Source organism: Vigna angularis, chromosome 4 (assembly GCF_016808095.1).
Source record: "Vigna angularis cultivar LongXiaoDou No.4 chromosome 4, ASM1680809v1, whole genome shotgun sequence".
Classification (NCBI taxonomy): domain Eukaryota; kingdom Viridiplantae; phylum Streptophyta; class Magnoliopsida; order Fabales; family Fabaceae; genus Vigna; species Vigna angularis.
This window is the reverse complement of record NC_068973.1, coordinates 4,102,642-4,126,312: the sequence shown is the minus strand read 5'-3', so window position 1 is coordinate 4,126,312 and position 23,671 is coordinate 4,102,642. Positions and strand designations below refer to the sequence as shown.

General features: G+C 32.7%; 3 protein-coding genes across 3 annotated transcripts; 2 read left to right on the top strand and 1 right to left on the bottom strand.

Annotated features, from left to right (window-relative positions):
• Window positions 1-6,391: 6,391 nt before the first annotated feature.
• On the bottom strand, window positions 6,392-9,511 carry LOC108330878 (probable polygalacturonase). Its single transcript, XM_017565462.2, has 5 exons — window positions 8,838-9,511; window positions 8,184-8,304; window positions 7,600-7,848; window positions 7,301-7,454; window positions 6,392-7,163 (listed from the first exon to the last, which is right to left on the bottom strand). The coding sequence occupies exons 1-5, from the start codon at window positions 9,246-9,248 to the stop codon at window positions 6,638-6,640; spliced, it is 1,461 nt and encodes a 486-aa protein (XP_017420951.2). The 5' UTR covers window positions 9,249-9,511; the 3' UTR covers window positions 6,392-6,637.
• A 5,865-nt stretch (window positions 9,512-15,376) lies between these two features.
• Window positions 15,377-16,761, top strand: LOC108331146 (photosystem I chlorophyll a/b-binding protein 6, chloroplastic). The gene is made up of 5 exons (XM_017565776.2): window positions 15,377-15,522; window positions 15,597-15,767; window positions 15,842-15,879; window positions 15,965-16,479; window positions 16,585-16,761. The coding sequence occupies exons 1-5, from the start codon at window positions 15,476-15,478 to the stop codon at window positions 16,597-16,599; spliced, it is 786 nt and encodes a 261-aa protein (XP_017421265.1). The 5' UTR covers window positions 15,377-15,475; the 3' UTR covers window positions 16,600-16,761.
• A 1,620-nt stretch (window positions 16,762-18,381) lies between these two features.
• LOC108330153 (pollen receptor-like kinase 3) lies at window positions 18,382-20,345 on the top strand. The gene has a single exon (XM_017564663.2). It carries the CDS (start codon window positions 18,474-18,476, stop codon window positions 20,292-20,294), a length of 1,821 nt encoding a protein of 606 aa, XP_017420152.1. The 5' UTR covers window positions 18,382-18,473; the 3' UTR covers window positions 20,295-20,345.
• The last annotated feature ends 3,326 nt before the right edge of the window (window positions 20,346-23,671 follow it).

Genomic DNA, 23,671 nt, shown 5'->3' with positions numbered 1-23,671 from the left:
TATCCATTCTATTTCCAACATTTTTCTGTAACCTTTTTATTTTATCTAGAACTCTTATAGCTCTTTATATACTTTCTATGCACCTTATTATTACTTTTAAATTATGAGTGTTATAACATGTTTGTGAAGTTTAATTTATAAGTATGTTGAACATAATAGTTTTATTTTCATATTCTCAACTCAACACTTATACATAAGATTAGTTTATTCAATACATACTTCATTTTGAATTAAGTTTATGTATATATTACAATATCCAAAGTTTTAATCTTGAAATTGATAATATGATTTAATGTTTCTAATTTATTATTAATTAAGATTAAAAAATTTTAAAGTATTTTAAACCAGCACATCATTCTCTTTCTTCTTTCTTTTAAGGTGTTTCATTTAAAACAATATATTTTCATTGAGAACACTCTAATTGTGAAATATGAGATCTTGCCGTTAACATATTGTGAATTTCAGAACTGTGCAGACATGTTTTTCTTTTTTTTTTATAACAAATTAATTAAAAATAAGTAATTTTATTTTAATATTGATTTCTTTACGCTAAAGTAATGAATCATAACAAGTACAACTAATACTAATACTAATACTACTACTACTACTACTAATAATAATAATAATAATAATAAACATTCATCTATACACTAGTACAAAATTAGTCTTTTAACACGCTTGATAGGTTTTGTTTAGATAAAACTATAACATAAAATGAGTGATGACATTTTTGTAAATTTCGCAAACATATAGGTCTTATTTCTAAAAAAAATGAAGTCATATATACTTTTTTGACATAGTTAACAAATAACCGAAGCATAAAAGTTCACAAAATTTTCAAAATATTTTAAAACTTTTTTTTTTAAAAAGGAATATGGATTCAGTTATACAACTAACCAAAACTATATGTTGATTTTGCTTTAGTTGTAACATGAACGTCACCGTCACTGCTTCGACGTTGCCAACCTTTTCGTTCGTCATTGTCACCACTGTGCCACACATTCATTTGTTATTCGGTTTCGTCGTTCTTCTTCTTCGTCGTGGTAAGCGTGATGCTTTTCATTTTCTTGTGCATTTTTTACTAACGTTTGTTCCTGAGACTAATATATGTTATTTGTGTCCAAGTACTACATCTTTATGGTGAAATTGTGGACCTTTCCAAAATGCAATTAGTTGCATCCTTCTGCAGTATTGTCTACTTTTCACACTCCTAGATTCTTATTATTATCTTTAAAATTTATTTTTAAAAAGAGCCTATAATTTTATAATAGGTTATTTTTTTTATGTTGAATATGTGATTAATTGTATGCTTAAATATATTGTTGAATTGAGTTAGCCTTAGTTTCCCGTTTGAGATTCAATACAAAAATTATTTATTATCTCTAAATTTGAAGAAATGTAGTTTTTAAAAAATGAATATAAGAGTTTGCAGTACTAACAATTTATAAATATTGAATCTTCAATTGTTAGTTGGGATGTTTAAGAAGATTAATCACTTATCATAGTTTATTACTATATATAAATTTTAATATAAATGTTTTAAAATTCATGAATATTTGCAACTGTGTTTTGTATTGATCTTTGGGTGCATATTTGATTGTGGTTTATAATCACCTTCATTTTGTGTAACGTGAAGACCAATGCGAAATATTGATAAAATTTTGTGAAATTTAAGATATGTTATGTACAATAAACTAAATAAAGTGAATCTTATTGAATGAGACATGATCAAACCTTGAATACAAAAACAATCAAAGTGATCATTCAATATTACTAAAATTGTGTGAACAATTTCAGTATATATACGTATAGATTGAGATTGGACTAATTCATCATGCATCAGTGCTAGGTTATTGAAATGAGTAAGAGAGTTTATATAATTTGTGCAACATAATGAGGGTAAAGTGATGAAGCAAAATTTAGATGTCCTTGTGTCAACTGTTTGAATAGAGAAATTTGAACACAATCAAAATTAGGGAACATATTATATATTGGTATAAGCAAGATGTCTTAGGGCTTATGTCGAAGATAAATGTGTTGAGAGAATATGGTAGTTTTCTTTGTTGGAACAATGGTAAGCATCACAAACATCAATATTATCATTGGTAATGTACTAATATTTAGATCGCAAAACTTGTAATCTATACTATTATATGGATGTCCTAGGTGAGAATGCCATATGTTACGAATAGGAATATTACAAGAATTATTTTAACATAAACAATTGAAGGTGCAGAAAAATGTATAAACTGCCTCGAGGTTTAATCAAACCAATCCTCTCTTTGGTTTGAACATCTTGTGTCTCAAGACCATAAGAAGATAAAATGAGATGACAATTGAAATTGGTGATAGTCTTGGATACTAATAAGATTAAAAATGACAGTACCAAAATAATGAGCTTTGATGATGTGTGCATTATGTGAAGTAATGGAAATAAGATGAATTTTATTAGGGCTGGGCAAACTGAATTGCACTGAATTATATTGATGAAAACTGTACTGAAGTACAAACTATTTCTTTTGAACTGAACTAAACTTAAAAGTAGTTCAGATAAACTGAACTGAACTTCTTAAACTATAGTAAAAACTAAACCGCACTGCTAACTACACAAAATTTAACTGATAAGGTTTAAGTTTTCCTGCATTCCTTACTTTGGATTCTCATTCAAAGCCCTTTGTCGTTGCCTGTCAATTGAACTCAAACAAAGATAACTCTGAAGAAAGAAGAAAGAGTGCTAGTTGTAATACAATAGCTGCCAATGCAAAATTCAGGAAATGAGAGAAATTGGCTTCGGCCCCGTTGGCGGCCTACATTATTGCCTTCAACTTTGACATGTCTGTCCTTGTTGATCTCAACAAATTTGAGGCTGAAATGAGGGGTGAATTTTGGATAGGATCGACTGCACAATCTGGTTCTGTAGATCTCGGGTTGGTTTATTTCATTCCATTTTATCTTTGCGGATTCATAAATAACACTTTCGGACTAAGTTTTAGGCAAAAACGAAACTGAATTATCTTCGCTAATTGTTTTGCAGGAAAGCCGTGCATGTGAATGAAAATTTCAGAGGTAATTTTTTATTATAATTGGTCATGCGTTATAAAGAAATTAGAAATAAACATGATGCAATTTCGCGGTTGTATACAATGGACAAAATCAGTATTAATAAGACAAGCAGTTCATACAATTAACTATACTAAACTGATATAAAGTTCAGTTTTTCTAACTGAACTAAAAAATAGTTTAATTAGTTTTTAGTATACATCAGTTTAGTTTTTTTTAAATATATTATAGTATAGATAACTGTAGTTTAGTACAGTTTATTAAACTATACCCAACCCTAAATTTTATGATATGAAGAGAAATTATCTAAAGAAATGCATATGTGGTCTGTTGTTCTAGAATCTAAAATTTAAAGATTAATCCTAGTTTAAGAAAAATAGAAACAATATTACTTATCGTGGACTGCAAGCTGTCACAAACTCAGCTTGATTGATTTGGGCCTTGGGAACTCGATCATTGGATTATTTGAACAAAGGATTTGATACTGTTGTGAAGTGAGACTTGTGAGTTGAAGTTGATTATGGTGTGAAATCGTTGTTTTCTTACACAACAGTGTTGTGAACATGTCTACTTTGTTGTTGTGAAACTTATGTCTAGGGAGTATCCGTGTTTTTTATAACAGATATTGATAATATGACCATATTTGTTACAATAGGTGCAAACTTTTCGTGATAAGAGATGTGTTGTTGATTTTGAAAGATTTATTTTCTTGATCGACGTGAAACATTCAAAATTAATTACAAAATTTCATTTTCTTTAACACGTGAAGAAATGATAAGATGATGAGATAATAACCATCACAGTATAACCTCAATTGACAAATATAAAACTTGCTATTACTCAAATTTATGAAAAAATTAAATATTAATCAGTGTAGAAAAAGTCTACAAAATTTTATTTATAGAAAAATTAATTTTGAACTTTTATTATTTTTTGAAGATACATAGTTGAGAAGGTGATGTGAAACCCTAGAAGATCCAAAGTAATAGATTATCTGCAAATGGACTGAGTCCACTGCATGGTTGTGTGGAGAGGGAATTTAATTAGGTCAACTTGAAACAAAGCCAGAATAGGGTGCCGTCTAAGTTGGGTTGGTTTAGGTGTTGGCAGCCACAACCACAACGCAACCAAGTCAAAGGCTGTAGTTTCAATCAACATTGCATTTTGCATCACGTGCCAATTATCATCTATTGGCTTTTAACACATGCTATATCAAACCCTTCTTTAATCTTATCTTCAAAACTAATCATAACTCTCACTCAACTACTTCCTTCGATTGGAAGCCACCAGAATATACAAATGCACTTAATGTGTCCAGACCCTCCTAAAAACATTTTCTTACTATGTCTTTCTACAGAACAAGTCCTTACTAGAATCTTGTATCATGTGCAACTTCTTTTATCCCTCATGTCTACCTTTTATAATATTTTATTTGTGGAAAATTTCCTTAATTTTTAAATATGTTTAATGGCAAAAGTATCTTCTTTTAGTTAAATAATTTAACAAATTAATTTTTTTAAAACTTATAAGAATATTTGATTAGTTAAAACTAAAAAAAGGTCAAATTTAATTTTAAAAAATAAAGATTTAAAATTTTCGTAGTTTCTTGTTCCACAAATTTATTTATCTTTTTTACATTTTTTTAGCTCGATCACAGTTAGTATAACATAAATTCAACTTTAGTAATTAAACTAGTTTAAAAAAAATTACAATTAGTCTCTGCATTGACCTCTAATTACGAAATTGGTTTCTAAACATATTTTTAGTCACTAAAATTTATCATTATTTAAGAATTTTCTTGTATATTTTGATAATTATTTTTTAGTTGATATTATTAAGATTATTTACCTAACGATGTATACTAAATGATTTAAAGGTTAGTATTTATTAGAGTTTTCTTAACCAATATTATCTGGTCATCAAGACAAATCATCGACTCTTTACTATTGGGTCTATCAAGAGGACGTTAATTAGGGAGACACAAACACCAATGAGATCTGAGTTCAATCATATAAGGAATTGACATCACTCTCTATCTAAAACCTTAAGACAATGAATTAATAAGTCTTTCATCTGTATAAAGTGTTTTACTTTCTCATTTTTATCCAATATAGAACTTAGACTCACACTTGCATTCCCAACAATTTGCACTACTGAACTATTAAGTTTTCTATTTGGTGTGATAATTAAATCCAAATAAAAAAAAATCAATAAATTTAAACTGTCTTATATAAATTAAAATAAAAAATTCAACTTTAACATATTTTTTTTTTAATTTTAAAATTCTTTACCAAACATAAAATTATTGTTCGTGTTTTAGACATGATTTGATCGTGACTAATACTTCTAAGCAAATGTTCAACTGATCCGTAAAGTGAGAGTATATACCTAACCCATTAGAGATTACCATTTTTTTTTCATATTATTTTTATTCAGTTCTCGTCTGATTTTATATAATTTTCAACATGGCTTCTTGAATTTGGTAGGTGTGTAGTTAAAGATAGGCAAGTAAGGCTTCATCAAGTAGTCAAGAGTTTTTGGTAAGAAAAACATGTTGTCAAAGACATTTATAATTTAGAAGATTTAAAACTAAAATTAATATAAAGTGGTACGTACTATTAGAACTTTTTATATTTAATGAGATTTTTCTTACAAGTCTGTTATAAAAGTTTAAAACAAAAAACATTTTTTTGTTATTTTTCTTAAAAATTTTAATTGATAAATATTTTTTGTTGGATAATTATTTTTCTAAAATTATAAAATTCGTAGGTATTTTCTACAATAAATGAAATATTTGTTTTTTACAAAATAAAGTAGTTTTTGGTAAGTCATTATAAACAAACATGTGGAACAGAATTGATGTTAGGTATGAAAACATTTATTGAAATAAGCAACATTTCTTCAGAGATGAAATGGAGTCTCGTTGGAGGAAAAAACTATGGAGGTATGCAAATAAGGTAGGGTTTGTTTTTTGAAATTCTTCAATAGTAGTTAATCATTGTATAAGAAGATATGTGGAGTGTATTTGGAAAGTATGAGGTGCAAGAAGAAAAAGCCTTTTAAGCATTGGATTGTACGGGTCCAAACACCTGAATTCTTATCTTTCTGTTCTCCTTCAAAGTGTAAAAAAAAAAAGTAGCATGCTAATTATGGTTTCTTTATTCAGAATCATAAGGAAATAATCATATGATTTTGAATATAATTAATTAACATATAATTGTTTAATTTAAAACTGTTCACTGATAAAACATTTTTAAGCTATCGATTATGGTTATAATCTGACTCAAAAAGTTATGATTTAAGAATTAGTTATAACTTTCAATCAAATGCATCCGTCTAACTTCCATGACTTCTGGAAGGTATAATCACTTGCATTTCATAGAACATTATCTCAGAAACGATTTTGAAATTCTGGAAAATTTATATAAGCGTCTGAAAATTTTCCTATATACAACTCATCACCTAAGAAAAGTAACTAACAACTTCCTTCCTCTCATGCTTTCATTGAACAAACTCTTTATATACATGCACGCACACGAGAGGTATGATATTATTTGAGTTTGGAGCTGAAGACACCTCAAATTTCATAATCTATGTCTGTGACATTCTGCGAAGCAGCATGCTTAACAAGCTGCCCTTGCTCATCGTACCGATCAAAGCTGTCACAGGGAGCGGGAGAGATGGTCCCTATTACCTGACCTTGGACAAAGGCACACTGGAAGATATGCTTCTTCTTGTAGGTTGTGCCAACCTTCATGTTCTGGAATGTCACATTTCTTATTGGAATCTGTTCACTGCCTTGAATTCGAACTGGCACACGAACTCCTTGGCCACGGATATTGATGAACCTTACGTCTCTCAGTATTGGAAGTGCTTTTGGATCGTATCCAGCACCAGGGTGTTCATTGTAATCTGTCTTTATCACAATTCCAACACGCACGTTTTTGAAAACTAGGTTCCTGTAAGTTATTTGGCGCACGTAGCCACCTCTTCCTGGTGCTGTCTTGATTCTCATGGCACGTCTTGATTCCCATACCAGAATGTTCTCCACCAGCACGTTTGATACCCCACCAGACATCTCACTGCCTATTGAGATCCCAGCACTGTTGCATTTCACACACAGAATTTTCCAAACTATTTAAATATCAAGACAACATGAGATTCCGAATGACTTGCAATAACACAAGATATGCTATGCTTTGTTTCCTATTTGTTGGCTTGAGTTAGGAATTCACTTTACCTGACATTAGATCGAACAACAAGGTTTCGAATAACTATATTCTTGGAAGGCCTTCCATAAGTAATTCCATATTGATCCCATCCACTTTTTATTGCAATTGCATCATCCCCCACACTTATGTAACAGTCCTCTATCAACATATCCTCACAAGAATCTGTTCATAGAAACCGAGACTTGTGAATATTATTCATACAACAATAAAACAAACTGAACGTGTAATCAAACAGAGGATAGAAATGACCAGCACATCACATGTTAAGATATGAAATATGTTGTAGCTTTTAGTAGAAGACACTTGCCAGGATCTATGCCATCAGTATTTGGAGCGTGATATACAGGAGCCAATATAGTGACATTTTTCACTGTAACATTTTTGCAGTCATACGGATGAAGTGTCCAAAAAGGAGAGTCACGCAAAGTAATATTTGAGATCACAATGTCACTAGACCATAATATCTGAACAAGTGGCCCCCTAGTGTGGTTCAGAAGCTTTTGCCGATATTTTGTCCACCACGTTTGTCCCTGTCCATTTATGGTACCATTATGCCCTGTAAACAACAGAAACATAGAGAGCAAGTATAACAAAAATAAAAGAAATCAGTATTGTATCAGAAAATTTTGTTTATCCTGATCAGTATATGATGAGTTAAAAAACACTAAAACTGGTTTCCCACAATATATCTAAACAGTGTACATTGGTATCCAAAAGCAGAAGTTATAAAATACAGTGATCCATTAACTAAAACCTTCAAACTATTTGGCATCACAAAAAGTTGGACAATATTATTTTCTTATTCTCCTTAACATATAACGATTTGGTTATATTTTGATACTATGTATAAGTGTTGTTCGAAAGAGAAGATGATGACTTGTTTATCCTGACCTGTTATGACAACATCTCTAAGATTTTGACCGTGGATCAAACTGGTATATCGAGGCCCGGGATGCTCCCTTCCATACCCATATGAAGGCAATGCAGGCATCAGTGGCCAATACTTTTCGTCCTGTTAATCATCACACAAAATCACATATATAAAAGTAAGTAAAAAGTTTTAATTTAATCAAGTGAGTGAGGAACAGTAGGACTGAAAAGGTCAATCATAAAAATGCAGCAGAATGTATATCATATGACGAGAATGTGGCTAAACTGCCCTAGTCATAGTAACAGCTTCTATGGTAAAATTACAATTGTATACTCACTTTCTTTTCTATCTCATTTTCAGCTTACTTTCTTTTCCACCTCGTCTCCTTTTTTTCTTTGATCAATTTCTGTCTAATTTTTTTTTTGTTTTCTCCTTTTCAGTCTCAATCCACCACAAAATGGGTGGGGATTTATGACAGTTCTTCTCTTTTTCAGACACAAACCAGTTCGAAACACATTACATCACGCGGATTAACTCTTTCCATCAATATCAAGTATAATTTATCTTGATCTTTAACAAGTACAAAACCGTTTCAGTGTTGTTATCATGGTATCAAGGTTATACTATTACTATTGAATTGAGATTTGAAAGAAAAAGAACATAAAAAACCCCACCTGAATTGCAAGTATAACCGCATCAGGAGCAAGAAAAAGAGTCATGTGACTGGTGAGGTTGAAGGGTGCTGTGAGCCAACGTCCAGGTGGCACAGTGAGTTGGCCGCCACCCTTATTCCCCAACTTGGAAATGGCCCTAACACCTCTCTCAAACGCCTCAGTGTTGAGAGTAACCCCGTCACCGACCCCACCAAACTCAGTCAAACAGAAAACCACCGGCCGCAGCTTCGGCGGTGGCTGCACAGGAACACCACCCAGCACCAGAAAGCCGCTGATGGTGTTCCTCTGCCAGACGAAAAGCGAGGCCAGCGCCGCCACCCAAAGGAACGCGAAGAGGGTCTTGTGAGAAGCGAAAGGTGGCGTTTTGGGGTTGAGGAGGAACCACCCGAGTACCCCTGAATTCTCCACCATTGTTGGCAACTGGTTACGTTACGTGGGTTGCTTCGAAAACTGTCGAGGGCTTTGAATAAGGAAGTGGGGTTCGCGTTAAGTTGCTTACGTGGGTTGGTTTTGGAGGGAAGTTTGTAGAAGTAGTAGTCAGAATTGGGTGATGATAGATGAAGTGCATTCAAAGCCAAGTACTGCACACTGATAGAACAATTGCAACTGAAACTGAAAGATGTTTCTTAGGACAATAATACAACAATTGCAATTTTCTGGTTCAGGATTTTTGAAAGTCATCGTTGTCAAACAATTACGATAATACATACCTTTGTATAAAATTAAAACATCATGCTTCGCAATTAATAATCATAATATAGTATTGATTACTTATTTAGCTAAGATATTAATAACAATTATCTTATTGTTAATAGAAAATGTTGTCACGTTTTAATGATGATGGTACCGGTTATTTAGTAGAATATCAATGACTAGGTTTAACACATTTTTTATATATGTCAATTATAGTTATCACATTAACAATGAGTTAAAACAGCTAATTTTTCTTTCATAAAGTTTAATTTTGCAAAATTAAAAATTTAAGTTACGATTGGCAAATATTTATGTGAAGTAACTGTATGAAATTCTACCGTACATAAATTATATATTAAATGATAAAACAAAATATATCTAGAAAGGAGTTTTAATCAAAATATTAGTTATTTGTTCATAAATTAAAGAAAATAAAAGATTATGTATATATACCATTATCTTCTCCATTTTCTAGGTAGAGGATGTTGGAGAAGTTCGTCCAACACATTTTCATGCAGGTTAGTTCACCAAATTCGTGAATGTCTTGTTCATAAGAAATGTAGTTTATTTTATTTAGAAAGTCAAATCGAGTTTTACATGATGGAATCGTTGGAACCACTTATATAAATACGTCGATATGTACATATATACTGAATATAAAATCTTAAATAAAAGAGTTTTCTTGCAACATGTTATATATAAGACACTTGGTGACATTATAAGAAAACTTCGATGTTGTAATGGTGAAAGTGACAAAGCAACTTGGTTTTCTTAGAGAGCTATTTGTTTGCGTCATGTGATCGAGACCGATTAGTATTATTAGATACATTTTTACAGTTAAACACTTCTTTTGAAGATTCAATTCTTGTAAGCTGAATTTAAGTTAGAACATAAAATATATTTATAATCGCTATTTTAAAATTAATAACTAGTATAGAATAAATTACACTTGTACTTTATAGTACATCTCTATTGTAATCCACATGTATAATTATTTAGCACATTTACACCATGTATTCCTAAGTTCTAAAAAACATCCAAGTCTTTGTGGAAAAAAATGTTTATGATATAGATGTGATGGTTAATGAGTGTTTTCTTCTAAACACGTTTTCATCTACTTTGTTAACCTAACATATTGAGGATGGGAAAAATAATAATAATTGCAACCACTTAATAAGTTCTTTTTGTGCTTTCGTTAGTTTCCGTCTTTTTATCTTCAATTTTGGAATGTTGAGTGAAAATTTCGTGTTGTTAATTGTGTTAGTATAGTGTTTAATTAATGAAATGTGACGATTAAGAGTAATGCCTTCTTCCATTTTCAATGTGAGAAAAATTAGTAAAATAAATATAACGTTGTCATGGAAGGCTAGTAAAAAATATATATAGTGAAAAAACAAAAAATTAAGTGTTTCGGTTGATATTTTGCGGGACTGAGAGACTAACCTGCTGATGTGTTTGAACCGCTCGCTCGCTTCCAAACTCCTGCTATTGGCCGATCGGTGTTAGCATAAACCGATCGGTCTCCTTCTTGATGAGGGAGGATGTACCTGCAAAAGATACTCCGACGCTCAAGTTAGGCGTGTGATTTGAATAGCCTCGGCTCTTGGTTGAATATTTACTGAATGGTTATCACTATTGAGTATTTGAGAGTAACGTAGAGTAAATAATGCGTAAGTGGAACGTACCTCGCTTTCGGCCTTGGCTTTGTATTTATAATTTACTTCATGGATCCTGAGCTGATATAAGCCTGATAAAATATAAACAGAATAAGATATAAACAGATTACCTAGAAATCCGATTGGTTGTTTATAACCACTCGGTCAATATTTTATATGATACATTATGCCCCCCAAGTCCGAGTTAAGCGTTTGGCTTTAGCCGTGGTTAACTATAGGACTTATGAGTTTGAGGGAGGCTGTGTTTGCCGAACTGAGAGCGTTTTACCGCTCGACCTTCAACATTAACCGAGAAGGATTTACCGCTCGTCCTTCAACATTAACCGAGAGGGATTTACCGCTCGTCCTTCAACATGAACCGAGAGGGATTTATCGCTCGTCCGTCAACATGAACCGAGAGCGTTTTACCGCTCGACCTTCAACATTAACCGAGAGGGATTTACCGCTCGTCCTTCAACATGAACCGAGAGGGATTTACCGCTCATCCGTCAACATGAACCGAGAGGGATTTACCTCTCGTCCTTCAACATTAATCGAGAGGGATTTACCGCTCGTCCTTCAATATGAATCGAGAAGGATTTACTGCTCGGTCTTTGACCTAGGAGTGCTTCCTAGGGAACGGGCTTTACCGTTCAGCTTTGAGAGGGTTTTACCTCTCTGCTTTGAGCTAGGAGTGTTTCCTAGTGAACGGGTTTTACCGTTCGGCTTTGAGAGGGCTTTACCTCTCTCCCGAGAGGGATTTACCGCTCGGTCTTTGACCTAGGAGTGCTTCCTAGGGAACGGGCTTTACCGTTCAGCTTTGAGAGGTCTTTACCTCTCTTCTTTGAGCTAGGAGTGTTTCCTAGTGAACGGGATTTACCGTTCGGCTTTGAGAGGGCTTTACCTCTCTCCCGAGAGGGATTTACCGCTCGGTCTTTGACCTAGGAGTGTTTCCTAGGGAACAGGCTTTACCGTTCAGCTTTGAGAGGGCTTTACCTCTCTGCTTTGAGCTAGGAGTGTTTCCTAGTGAACGGGATTTACCGTTCGGCTTTGAGAGGGCTTTACCTCTCTTCCGAGAGGGATTTACCGCTCGGTCTTTGACCTAGGAGTGCTGCCTAGGGAATGGGCTTTACCGTTCAGCTTTGGGTGGGCTTTAGTGTGGACTATGAAATTCTTGATCGAAATTGGTAATCGATGATCGAGCGTGAATTGCTCGGTTTTATTTATTTCATAATGAAAGTTTAAGAAAATAACAAAAGTCTAAATCAAGAATTTAAACATGACATTAAATAGAGATTTGGATTCCTCTCTTCAGTTTATAACTCCGCGAACCGATCGTTCACGATGACGACCAGGATTGCGGCTATGGTTTCGCCTCCGTTCGTTATTCCGATACGTCCGTTCGGGACTTCTTCTTGTTTCCTGTATGTACATACGGAGATGTCCTGCCCGAATGAGACTTTCTATTTCATTTTTCAGCGTTATGCATTCTTCTGTAGTATGTCCATGATTCTGATGGAAATGACAACTCTTCCTTTCATCTGCATTTCTTGGAGATGGTTTCGTTTGGAGTGTGAGAAGTTCAGCATTTAGTGCTTCTTCAAGAACTTCTGCCCTAGGTGCGTTGAGGGTTGTATAATGATTAAACTTAAATGTTCGGGAAAACTCCCCGCTTTTACCATTATGTCCGAATGGTCGTTTACCGTCCTTTCTACCTCCACTTGCCTCAGCTTCTTGTTGTCGCTTTCTTTGTGAGATTCGCATATCCTCCATGCGGATGAATTCAGCTACTCGTTCTTGGAGCTCCTCCATAGTTTTTGGCGGTCGTGCATACAATTTTTCAGCAAAATACCCTGGTTTTAGACATGAAGACAAATTGGTGATGATAAAAGATTGACTTACCTCTTTAACTCGTCGTGCAGTTTCCATATACCTTTTCATAAAGGTCTTCAAAGTTTCTCCCTTTTCCTGTTTAGTATTTACCAATTTCGCTGGTGTTACTTCCTGATTACGATTGGAGGCGTATTGCTTTCTAAAAAGGTTTTCCACAATGGCGAAGCAATCCACTGTGTTTGGGGGAAGAGTGTTATACCACTCTAATGCTTCGTCCTTGAGTGATAAGGAAAAGGCTCTGCATATAACCGGATCACTGTCCGTGTAGAACACCATTGCATTGGTGAAAATCCTGAGATGATTGTCGGGATCTGTCGAGCCATCATACTTATCCAATACAGGAGGGTTCTTCTCTGGCATTGGAGTTTGCATGATGACCCTCGTAAAAGGGAGTAGACTTGAGGGCCGATTGGTTTGCCGGGGTGACGATTCTCTCCTTCCCCGATCGTTCGGGTCAATATGCTGAGATGACTGCCGATTACGACTTCCATCATTATCATTTTGATGGTTGTTATCCCGATCGGTAGTGGACTCTGAGTGTTGAGCTAACCGTTCGGCATGGCCTCGCTCTGCTCTCAATGTTGCAATCTCCTCAGCGTGCCTTCGCTGCATCTCTTGTTGCGCTTGCGTCTGTGCATGTATGGTTCTTGCTTGTGCTTGTATCTGCGCTTGCATCTGCGTTATCAAATCTTTGGTGTTCTGTTCTTCCTCCATGCTCCTCGTGGTCACCATTGGGTTTGACGTTCGACCCCACGGTGGGCGCCAAAATGTTTCGGTTGATATTTTGCGGGACCGAGAGACTAACCTGCTGATGTGTCTGAACCGCTCGCTCGCTTCCAAACTCCTGCTATTGGCCGATCGGTGTTGGCATACACCGATCGGTCTCCTTCTTGACGAGGGAGGATGTACCTGCAAAAGATACTTCGACGCTCAAGTTAGGCGTGTGATTTGAAGAGCCTCGGCTCTTGGTTGAATATTTAGTGAATGGTTATCACTATTGAGTATTTGAGAGTAACGTAGAGTAAATAATGTGAAAGTGGAACGTACCTGGCTTTCAGCCTTGGCTTTGTATTTATAATTTACTTCATGGATCCTGAACTAATATAAGTTCAATAAAATATAAACAGAATAAGATATAAACAGATTACTTGGAAATCTGGTTGATTGTTTATAACCACTCGGTCAATATTTTATACGATACATTAAGTAATCTCTTTTTCATTTGGAGTTTCATCATTAATGATTATTTGAGTGATCTGAAAAAGATGATTGAGAATGAGTATTGAAGATAAACGTAAAAAAGTAGAAGTTGTTAAAACGAATACAAACTTGAAAGTGATGGATAGAATTGCTAGCGATTGAAAAACATATATATCATTCACAATTTTAATTGTACTAATTGTTGTTTAAATTTTATTTCCTGCAATTGTATTTTGTGGGAAGTCAAATGCACAATTCTTATTTTAATTGCACTTGCTATTAATTAACAGACTTACGTATACTTTTTAAATTAAAATATTTAATTTCAACTTGTTTATTTTTTTAAAGTTCAATCAAATCCTTTATATTTTAAAAGTGAATCACTAATATATATGAAGAATGTTCCGTTAATTTATTGTCTTAAAATTTTATATTAGAAATAATATTATGATATCTTGTATGAACATGTTCACATCTTATGTTTTCCCTCCTAAAAACCTCACATATATAGAAATCGATGTTATCATTATTAAGAAGTAAATTTTCTTCCTCTGAATTTAAATAAAAAATTAGAGTTTGTTACCTATGTCTCAATTCTACGAAGATATGGCTGTCTAACTGCTACCCACACCCCCTTTCGTTCAAGTTAGACCCAGCCTTAACCAACAATCAAATCACTCTTCATTGTTCTACCCACTTTTAAGCCCAACACTTCATCCAAATATTGAGGACAAGGTTCAATAATTAAATTCAATAGTTCAGGAATGGGTTGGTCCAATACCTCGCATTATATGAATTTGTCTTGAAATATGTTTATATTATGATATATATGAGTATTATATAGATTTGTTATTAATTAAGTTTGTTTTTGAAAGATTTTTTCATTAATTCTTAGTTTTATTTGATAACTTTAATTATTTGAAATTTAGTTTTAGTTGATATTTTAGTTATATAAATATGTTTTTTGTAGAAAATATCAAGTTAAATAATGAAATATCTGTCTAGAAAATTATAGTTTTATTATCTATCTTACGATGAAACTCTTGTATACGCGCCACGTGTGGGTTTCATATACCATTGGCCATGGTTTCATGTTTTATCCATCATCTGGATATAGCAGATAAAGCCTGAGAAAACAAAACGTGACCCTTGTATTGTATTGTTCCATTTCACACAACACTTTCTCTCATCTGATTCATGGCTTTAGCAGTTTCCTCCACTGCATTGTCAAGTCTTCCAAACAGGTCTTTCCCTTTATGCTCAACCACTCGAACCACCATTCTATTGCTCATGTGTGAGTATTTTTCTTTGGATGCAGAGAAATACGTCAAAAGGTTAATTTGGCCGAAAGAACAGGGACATGGTTGGGTTTGAGCAGAAGAACAGCTGCAAATGCAACAAAAGGAGTGTCAGCTGTGTGTGAGCCACTTCCTCCAGATAGACCATTGTGGTTCCCTGGTAGTTCACCTCCTGAGTGGCTCGATGGCAGGTATGCATACCAAAGTTTCTAATTTCTAATAAATAGAATTTCACTTAATTGCTTCAATTTTCTGTCTGCTGCAGTCTTCCCGGTGATTTCGGTTTTGATCCTCTTGGATTAGGTATGCTCTACAATGTTGTCTTGTGTTTAACTGAAACCCATGTGGTTGTTTTATGTTTGTGTCTGTGTCTGCTGCGTCTTGTCAGGGTCTGATCCAGAGTTGCTAAAGTGGTTCGCTCAAGCGGAACTAGTGCATGGAAGATGGGCGATGCTTGCAGTGTTTGGAATTCTGGTTCCGGAGTTGCTGGAAAGACTTGGTTACGTTGACAACTTCAACTGGTACGATGCTGGAGCGCGAGAGTACTTCACAGACCACACAACGCTGTTCGTGGCGCAAATGGGCCTGATGGGCTGGGTGGAGGGTCGAAGATGGGCCGACATGCTTAACCCAGGATGCGTTGACATTGAGCCCAAAGTGCCTCACATTACGAACCCGAAGCCCGATGTCGGGTACCCGGGTGGGCTGTGGTTTGACCCGATGGACTGGGGTCGTGGGTCACCTGAACCAGTGATGGTGTTGAGGACGAAGGAGATAAAGAATGGAAGACTTGCAATGCTGGCATTTGTAGGGTTCTGGTTTCAAGCTATTTACGTTGGAGCTGATCCCGTTGAAAATTTGATGGCTCACCTTGCTGACCCTGGCCACTGCAACGTTTTCTCGGTAATTTCATTTTCTCTTCCTTTATTAATTTCCTAAAACAAAAGCTAAATACAATTTCCGAGTATTTTATAAGCATTGTAAAATTTGTTTAACTTGAAAATGCAGGCTTTCACGCGGTAATGCTATTATCTATAGTTTGAAGAAAAGAGGATATGGATCTGGATGAACATATGGTATTACATTATCAGTTTACTTTAAATATGTACTTCTTTTTTTTAAATGTAAACTTTACAATTGACACCAAGTTTTTATTCTTTTAAAGAAAGTATTTTTTATTTTTTATTGCTTTTCTGTTTCCTAACTAAATTAAAATTAGTCATTTAAATATTACTATATTGTTTATTATTTTACTTACTACTATCATGTATTGGAAATATCACACAAGAAGAAAGTTTAATGTGTTTAATTTAGTTTATGTTTATAAATATGAGAGAGGAAACATATGAATGAAAAGATCCTTATATAAAAAAGGTAAAATATTACTGAAAAAGAAATAATACAAAGTAATTAATTTTTTAATATTTATATTTTGAATTTGATGTAATATTGATTGTCTTACGTTCTATCACATATTGTGCTATTATATTTCTTTTTATTCTTTTTCAAATAAAAAAGAAAGAAAAGAAAGTTGTTAATGTGCGTAAATTAATTATAAATTCTTTAATAATATGCAAAAAAATTGAATAGAATAAGTTTTTAATTATATTGAAATATGAAAGGAAATTATTATATAGCATTAGATTCTCGTAAGGCAAAACATATGTACTGATAAAAAATTATAAATAAAATTGCAAAATTGATCCCAATCAAATAAACAAAATTAGTTATGTTTATTTTCTTTATATATTTAAATTTAACCAAACTTAATTACATACATGATTTAGAGAAAAGACGAGTATAAATTAATTTAAACTGAGAAAAACATAAATATCCTAAAATTTATCATGGATTTGAATGAATTTTTAAATTGAAACAAACCCTACTAAATGCATTATTAATTTCATCTTGAATGATATTTTCTTCCTTAAATGATGATTTAAACAAGTTTATACAAGACGAGAAGTTAAGAATTATATATATATATATATATATATATATATATATATATATATATATATATATATATATATATATATATATATATATATATATATATATATATATATATATAAAGACATTTATATTTGTTTTTTAATTTTACTTTTTAAATAATTTTTTAAAATTAAAATAATTATTTTACTAATTTGAGTGTTTAAGAAAATGTTTTTAAAAATTTTAATTATTTTTTTACTCAACAGATTTTTCTAAATTTAATTATTATTTTTAATTAAAAATTACGTACAAAATAAATAAAAACTATTTATAACAAAATTATAAAAATTCTTTATGTTCAATTTTGTAATAATAATAATAATTTGTTATCGTAAAAAAAAGTAAACACATAATTCAAACCTTAATATTGTCCCAAAACAATCTAAAATAGAAATTGAAGTTAGAAAGTGTTGTAAATGGTAAATTTCATCCAAGATGTGTTAGAAATCTTGTTTTCTTTTATAAGCCAATGGTTGTTTTTTAATATTATTTTTAAATTTTTAAAAAGTATATTAAGTTAAAATAATATAATTATAGATACCAAACTATTGAAATAAGTTGTAGAGAAAGATATGTGGCAAGTTTGGGTTTCCATGCCCCAAACCAATAGTATATGAACTCCAAACATATCGGAAGGAACCAAAGGAGCACCATGTCCAGTGCAACATCCATCTATTCTTAGAATCTCCGACGGCATTTCTGGCAAAAACACACCATCATCACTCATCCCCCTCTCTTCTCTCTTCTCTCCTCTCTCTCACCCCCAAACACCAAAACAACACTAACCCAACCTCCAACATGACACCCCGCCTCACTTTCCCTTCCCAATACCAACCTCCCTCTCAAAAAACAAACAACCTTAGTCTCTACGAGCAGCGGTCCATTGTTCCGACAACCACCCAATGGCCGCTGTTCGCTTCCACAACCACCTCCTTCTCCTCTTCTTCCACCTCTTCTTCACTCTCTCTTCTTCAACCGAAACCCAATCCCTCCTCCGTCTCAAGCAGTCCCTTGTCAACGGCGATCGCTCTCTCTCCTCATGGATCCCCAACGTATCGCCTTGCTCTGGCACTTGGCTAGGCGTTGTTTGCTTCAACGGAGTCATCACGGGCCTGCATCTCTCCGACTTGGACCTCTCGGGACCAATCGACGTCGACGCCCTGGCGGAGATTCGCGGCCTCAGAACTCTCAGCTTCATCAACAACTCCTTCTCGGGACCAATCCCGGCGTTCAACAAACTGGGCTCAATCAAGTCCCTCCTTTTAACCCAAAACGATTTCTCCGGACCAATCCCAAACGACTTTTTCGCCCCGTTGAACTCCCTCAAGAAACTCTGGCTCTCCGGCAACCGCTTCAACGGCACCATCCCCCAATCCCTAACCCAGCTCGACCTCCTCAAAGAACTCCACCTCGAGTACAACTCCTTCTCGGGCTTGATCCCTAACTTCAGCCAACGGCTAAAATCGCTGGACCTCTCCTTCAACAAACTCGAAGGGCCCATTCCCGAGAGTCTGGCGACGTTCACCGTGGACTCGTTCGTAGGAAACGAAGGTCTGTGCGGTAGGCCGTTGGTGAAGACGTGCGAGGTTTCCGACACGTCGTACTCGATGGCGAGCAGCGTGGGAGAGGAGGAGTACGGGAGCGGGTGGGGGAGGAAGGTGATCGTGGTGCTGGTGGTGGCGTCGGTGGCGGCGTTGTTATTTCTGCTTTTGACGCGGAAGCGGCGGGTGGAGTTCACGGCGGTGAGCAGGAACAGCAACGCGGAGGAGGCTGTGGAGGTGCAGGTGGCGAGCGTGAGGGGGAGCGTGGGCGAGAGGAGGGAGAACAAGAGGGGGGACATAGTGATGGTGAACGAGATGAGGGGGGTGTTTGGGCTGCAGGACATGATGAAGGCGGCAGCGGAGGTGCTGGGGAACGGTGGGCTGGGATCGGCGTACAAGGCGGCGATGACGAACGGACTGTGCGTGGTGGTGAAGAGGATGAGGGAGGTGAATAAGATAGGGAAGGAGGTGTTCGACGCCGAGATGAGGCAGTTCGGCAGGATACGACACCGTAACATCATCACTCCCCTGGCTTACCACTACAGGAGGGAGGAGAAGCTCCTGATCACCGAGTACATGCCGAAAGGAAGCTTGTTCTATGTATTGCATGGTGATAGAGGTCTATCACATTCTGAATTGACATGGCCAATTCGTTTGAGGATTGTGAAGGGAATAGCAAGAGGGTTGGGATTTCTGTACACTGAATTTTCCACATACGATTTGCCTCATGGGAACCTTAAATCTTGCAATGTTCTACTAAGTGATGAGTATGAGCCTCTTTTGAGTGACTATGCATTTCACCCACTGGTGAACCCGAATGTTGCAGTGCAGGCATTGTTTGCCTTCAAAACCCCAGACTATGTGCAAAACCAAAAAGTTTCACAGAAGACAGATGTTTACTGCCTCGGAATCATCATTCTTGAAGTTATCACTGGGAAGTTCCCTGCCCAGTATCACAGCAATGGGAAGGGTGGTACTGATGTTGTGCAATGGGCTCATTCTGCTGTTTCCGAAGGAATGGAAGTAGAGTTGATCGATCCAGAGTTGTCATCAAACGACACAAATTCACGCAATCAGATGCTAAAACTTCTCCGTATTGGTGTTGCTTGCACTGAAAATAACTCTGATGAAAGACCAAAGATGAAGGAAGCTATTAGAAGGATAGAGGAGGTACAGGTTTAAAGATATGCATGCCAATAACCTAGCTTAGTTCAACTTTCTTTTTTAGATGACAAATGCAGGCTTTAGCCTCTTTAAGCCAACATCTGTCCTTGTAAGCTTATACAAATCTCATGCTAAAATAAATTCATTTTTCCTCATTATCCCTCAATTTTCTAATTTCACCCAAATAAAACATAATTTAATATATCAAAACACCTTCATTATGTCACATACCTTGCATATCATCACTCATCAACTTAGAATCCTTCAGATGCCAAACATTGTAATATTAACAAACACAAATACTGAGTTTATTACATCCCTTCAAAGAGATAATCTTTCTTCATCAATCTTTAAGCATTCCTCTTCAGAGCCACTCCATCTTTATCACATGACTGTAAATACATATATATATATATATATATATATATATATATATATATATATATATATATATATTTTTTTTTTTTAATATACATACGTAATTTCAATACAAAAATATTTAAGAAAGATATTATAATCTACATAAGAAGAATCACTTGTTAATACCTCTAAAGCAAACATTTAATCAAATTAATACAATATGGTCAACATAATTTAGAAGAATAGCTGTATATACTATATTTATTCTGACTTTAGGCCCAACTCTTGAGTAATGTTGTTACACATGTATGCATGTTTATTGTGTTTGATACAATAAAATAATTGTTTTTCTGTTTTGAAGTTATTTTTTTCCTCTGTTCTTCACCTTTTTCATATTGTTGTTGTTAGTGGAATTACTATCAATATTGACAATATAATTTAGAAGGATAGCTGAAATAATGGATTAGTTTTGACTTTAGGGACAATCCTCCACTTATGTACGCATGTATTTATATATAACCTTGCATGTTTGTTGTGTCTGATACAAAATACATATATATATTTCCTTTGAAGTTTTTTTTCTCTCTGTTTTTGCCTATTCATCCTGTGCACGTTCTACATTCTTCTTTTTTTTTTTCGCAAAATGTATGAGTTTAGTTGTACTTTGTTTTCTTCAAATTCATAAAGGTATAAGGAATTATTGTTGTTGTTTAAGATCATTGATGTTATTAATGGAATCTCTGTTGTCAATATATATATATATATATATCACAAACTTGAGTGATGATATATTTATAACTTTGAGTTTGCCTAAACAATATAACAATATATTTTTGTAGTTTTAGAATTAATCCAAAAGTCTACAAATATACGCTAGTATCACAAGAAGTAGTCATTCAATTTTTTCTTTTTACTAACTATTGTCATTATTATTTTAAAATTCATATAAAAAAGTTTTCTTATAGGCAAAATTTTCATAGATGTTCAACAACTTCTGTAACGGTAATTCATCACTATCACCGTTGAGTGTTTGCAAAATTTTGTTTGTAGAATAGTTGGTGGAGGGTTACTTCATGCACCACCCGTATTGTTTCGTGTATCATCATATTTTTTTAAATTTTAAAATTATTATTTATATTTTAAAATATTCTATATCCTCACTTTTTTCTCTTAAATGATGTCGACATCTGTTAAAGAAAAAATTCTTCAATGAATGATTTTTTTTTTTAATTTTTAGTTTTTTAATTTATTGTCTTTTAAATTAATATATAAATATTATTTAATTTTTTAAATTATTACTTAATTATTTATAAATTAATTTTATTTTATTTAATAAAATAATAATAATTAATTTAATTTATATATTATTATTTAAATAGTAATTAAAATATTTTTTAAAAGTTTATTAAAACGGATATGTAACGTCCGCAAATGAATATAACGATAGTTTCTTTTCTTTTCTTTTTAGTTTTTAGTTTTTTAATTTATTTATTTTAAATTAATATATAAATATTATTTAATTTTTTTAAAATTATTATTTAATTATTTATAAATTAATTTTATTTTATTTAATAAAATCATTATTATTAATTTAATTTATATATTATTATTTAAATAATAATTAAAATACTTTTTAAAAGTTTATTAAAACGGAGTGTCACATTCTCTTTTTTTTTCTTTTTAGTTTTTTAATTTATTTATTTTAAATTAATATATAAATATTATTTAATTTTTTAAATTATTACTTAATTATTTATAAATTAATTTTATTTTATTTAATAAATTAACTATTATTAATTTAATTTATGTATTATTATTTAAATAATAATTAAAATATTTTTTAAAAGTTTATTAAAACGGATGTGTCACAGATATGACGATCAGTTAAAGTTTGTTTTTTTTTTTATTTTTTTTAATTTTTTGTATTTTAATTTAATATATAAATATTATTTAATATTTTTAAACTTATTACTTAATTATTTATAAATTAATTTTATTTTATTTAATAAAATAATTAGTATTAATTTAATTTATATATTATTATTTAAATAATAATTAAAATATTTTTTAAAAATTTATTAAACGGATGTCTCACATTCGTTTGTTAAAGTTTTTCTTTAAAACAAAAATAATAAAATAAGATATAAAATATGTAAATAGATGACAACATCCATTCATTCACGGATGTTAACATCGTTGAAAGAGAAATGGAGGTTGACATCCATTTTATAACAATAACAAATTAGAAATGGAATGGTGCACGAAGCGGTTGAGAAAACAACATGCTAGCTCGATTCAAGCCCAAAATGGATTATTGATACCATATTGTATAGTATACCTGGACAATTTTTTCCTGCATGTGCATAATTTCAACCTTCACTCCATAAATTCTTATATTTGGAATTATACTAGGATAAATGACATCAAGATAAAATAGGGACAAATTTTATTATCTTTTATTATCTGATCTCCACTATGTAACAAAAACACTCATACGTATTTTTTATGGTTTCAATATTAATTAATTATTTTTATAAAAATTTAAATTTAAATAAATAAAATATGATATTGTTAAATAATCAATATAAAAAATATATTTTTTTTAATGTCAAATATTTAGAAAATATTATAAATATCGATATCAAATAAAAATTGAATTTAAGTAAAAAAAATTATGTAAAGTAATACATAAGTATAAATAAATAAAATTTTATGATAATAAAAATCTATTAATTTTGTAAATGTTAACGAAACAAAATTGGTACAGTTATTTTTTTTAAAAATAAAATAAATATTTAAGTAAAAAATATTTTAAATTTTTATTTATTTTCTTTCTCTAAATTATAATAAAATATATTTTTTATGTATTAATAAATACTATAATAAATTATTTGAACCAAACAAAATAAATTAATTAGTAATAATTCAAATTTAAACTTCAATCTAATACGGATGGTGATAAATAATATTCAAAACAATAATATTATTATTATATTATAGTAAATGAAATGTCGCTGTATAATTGTCATAATAAA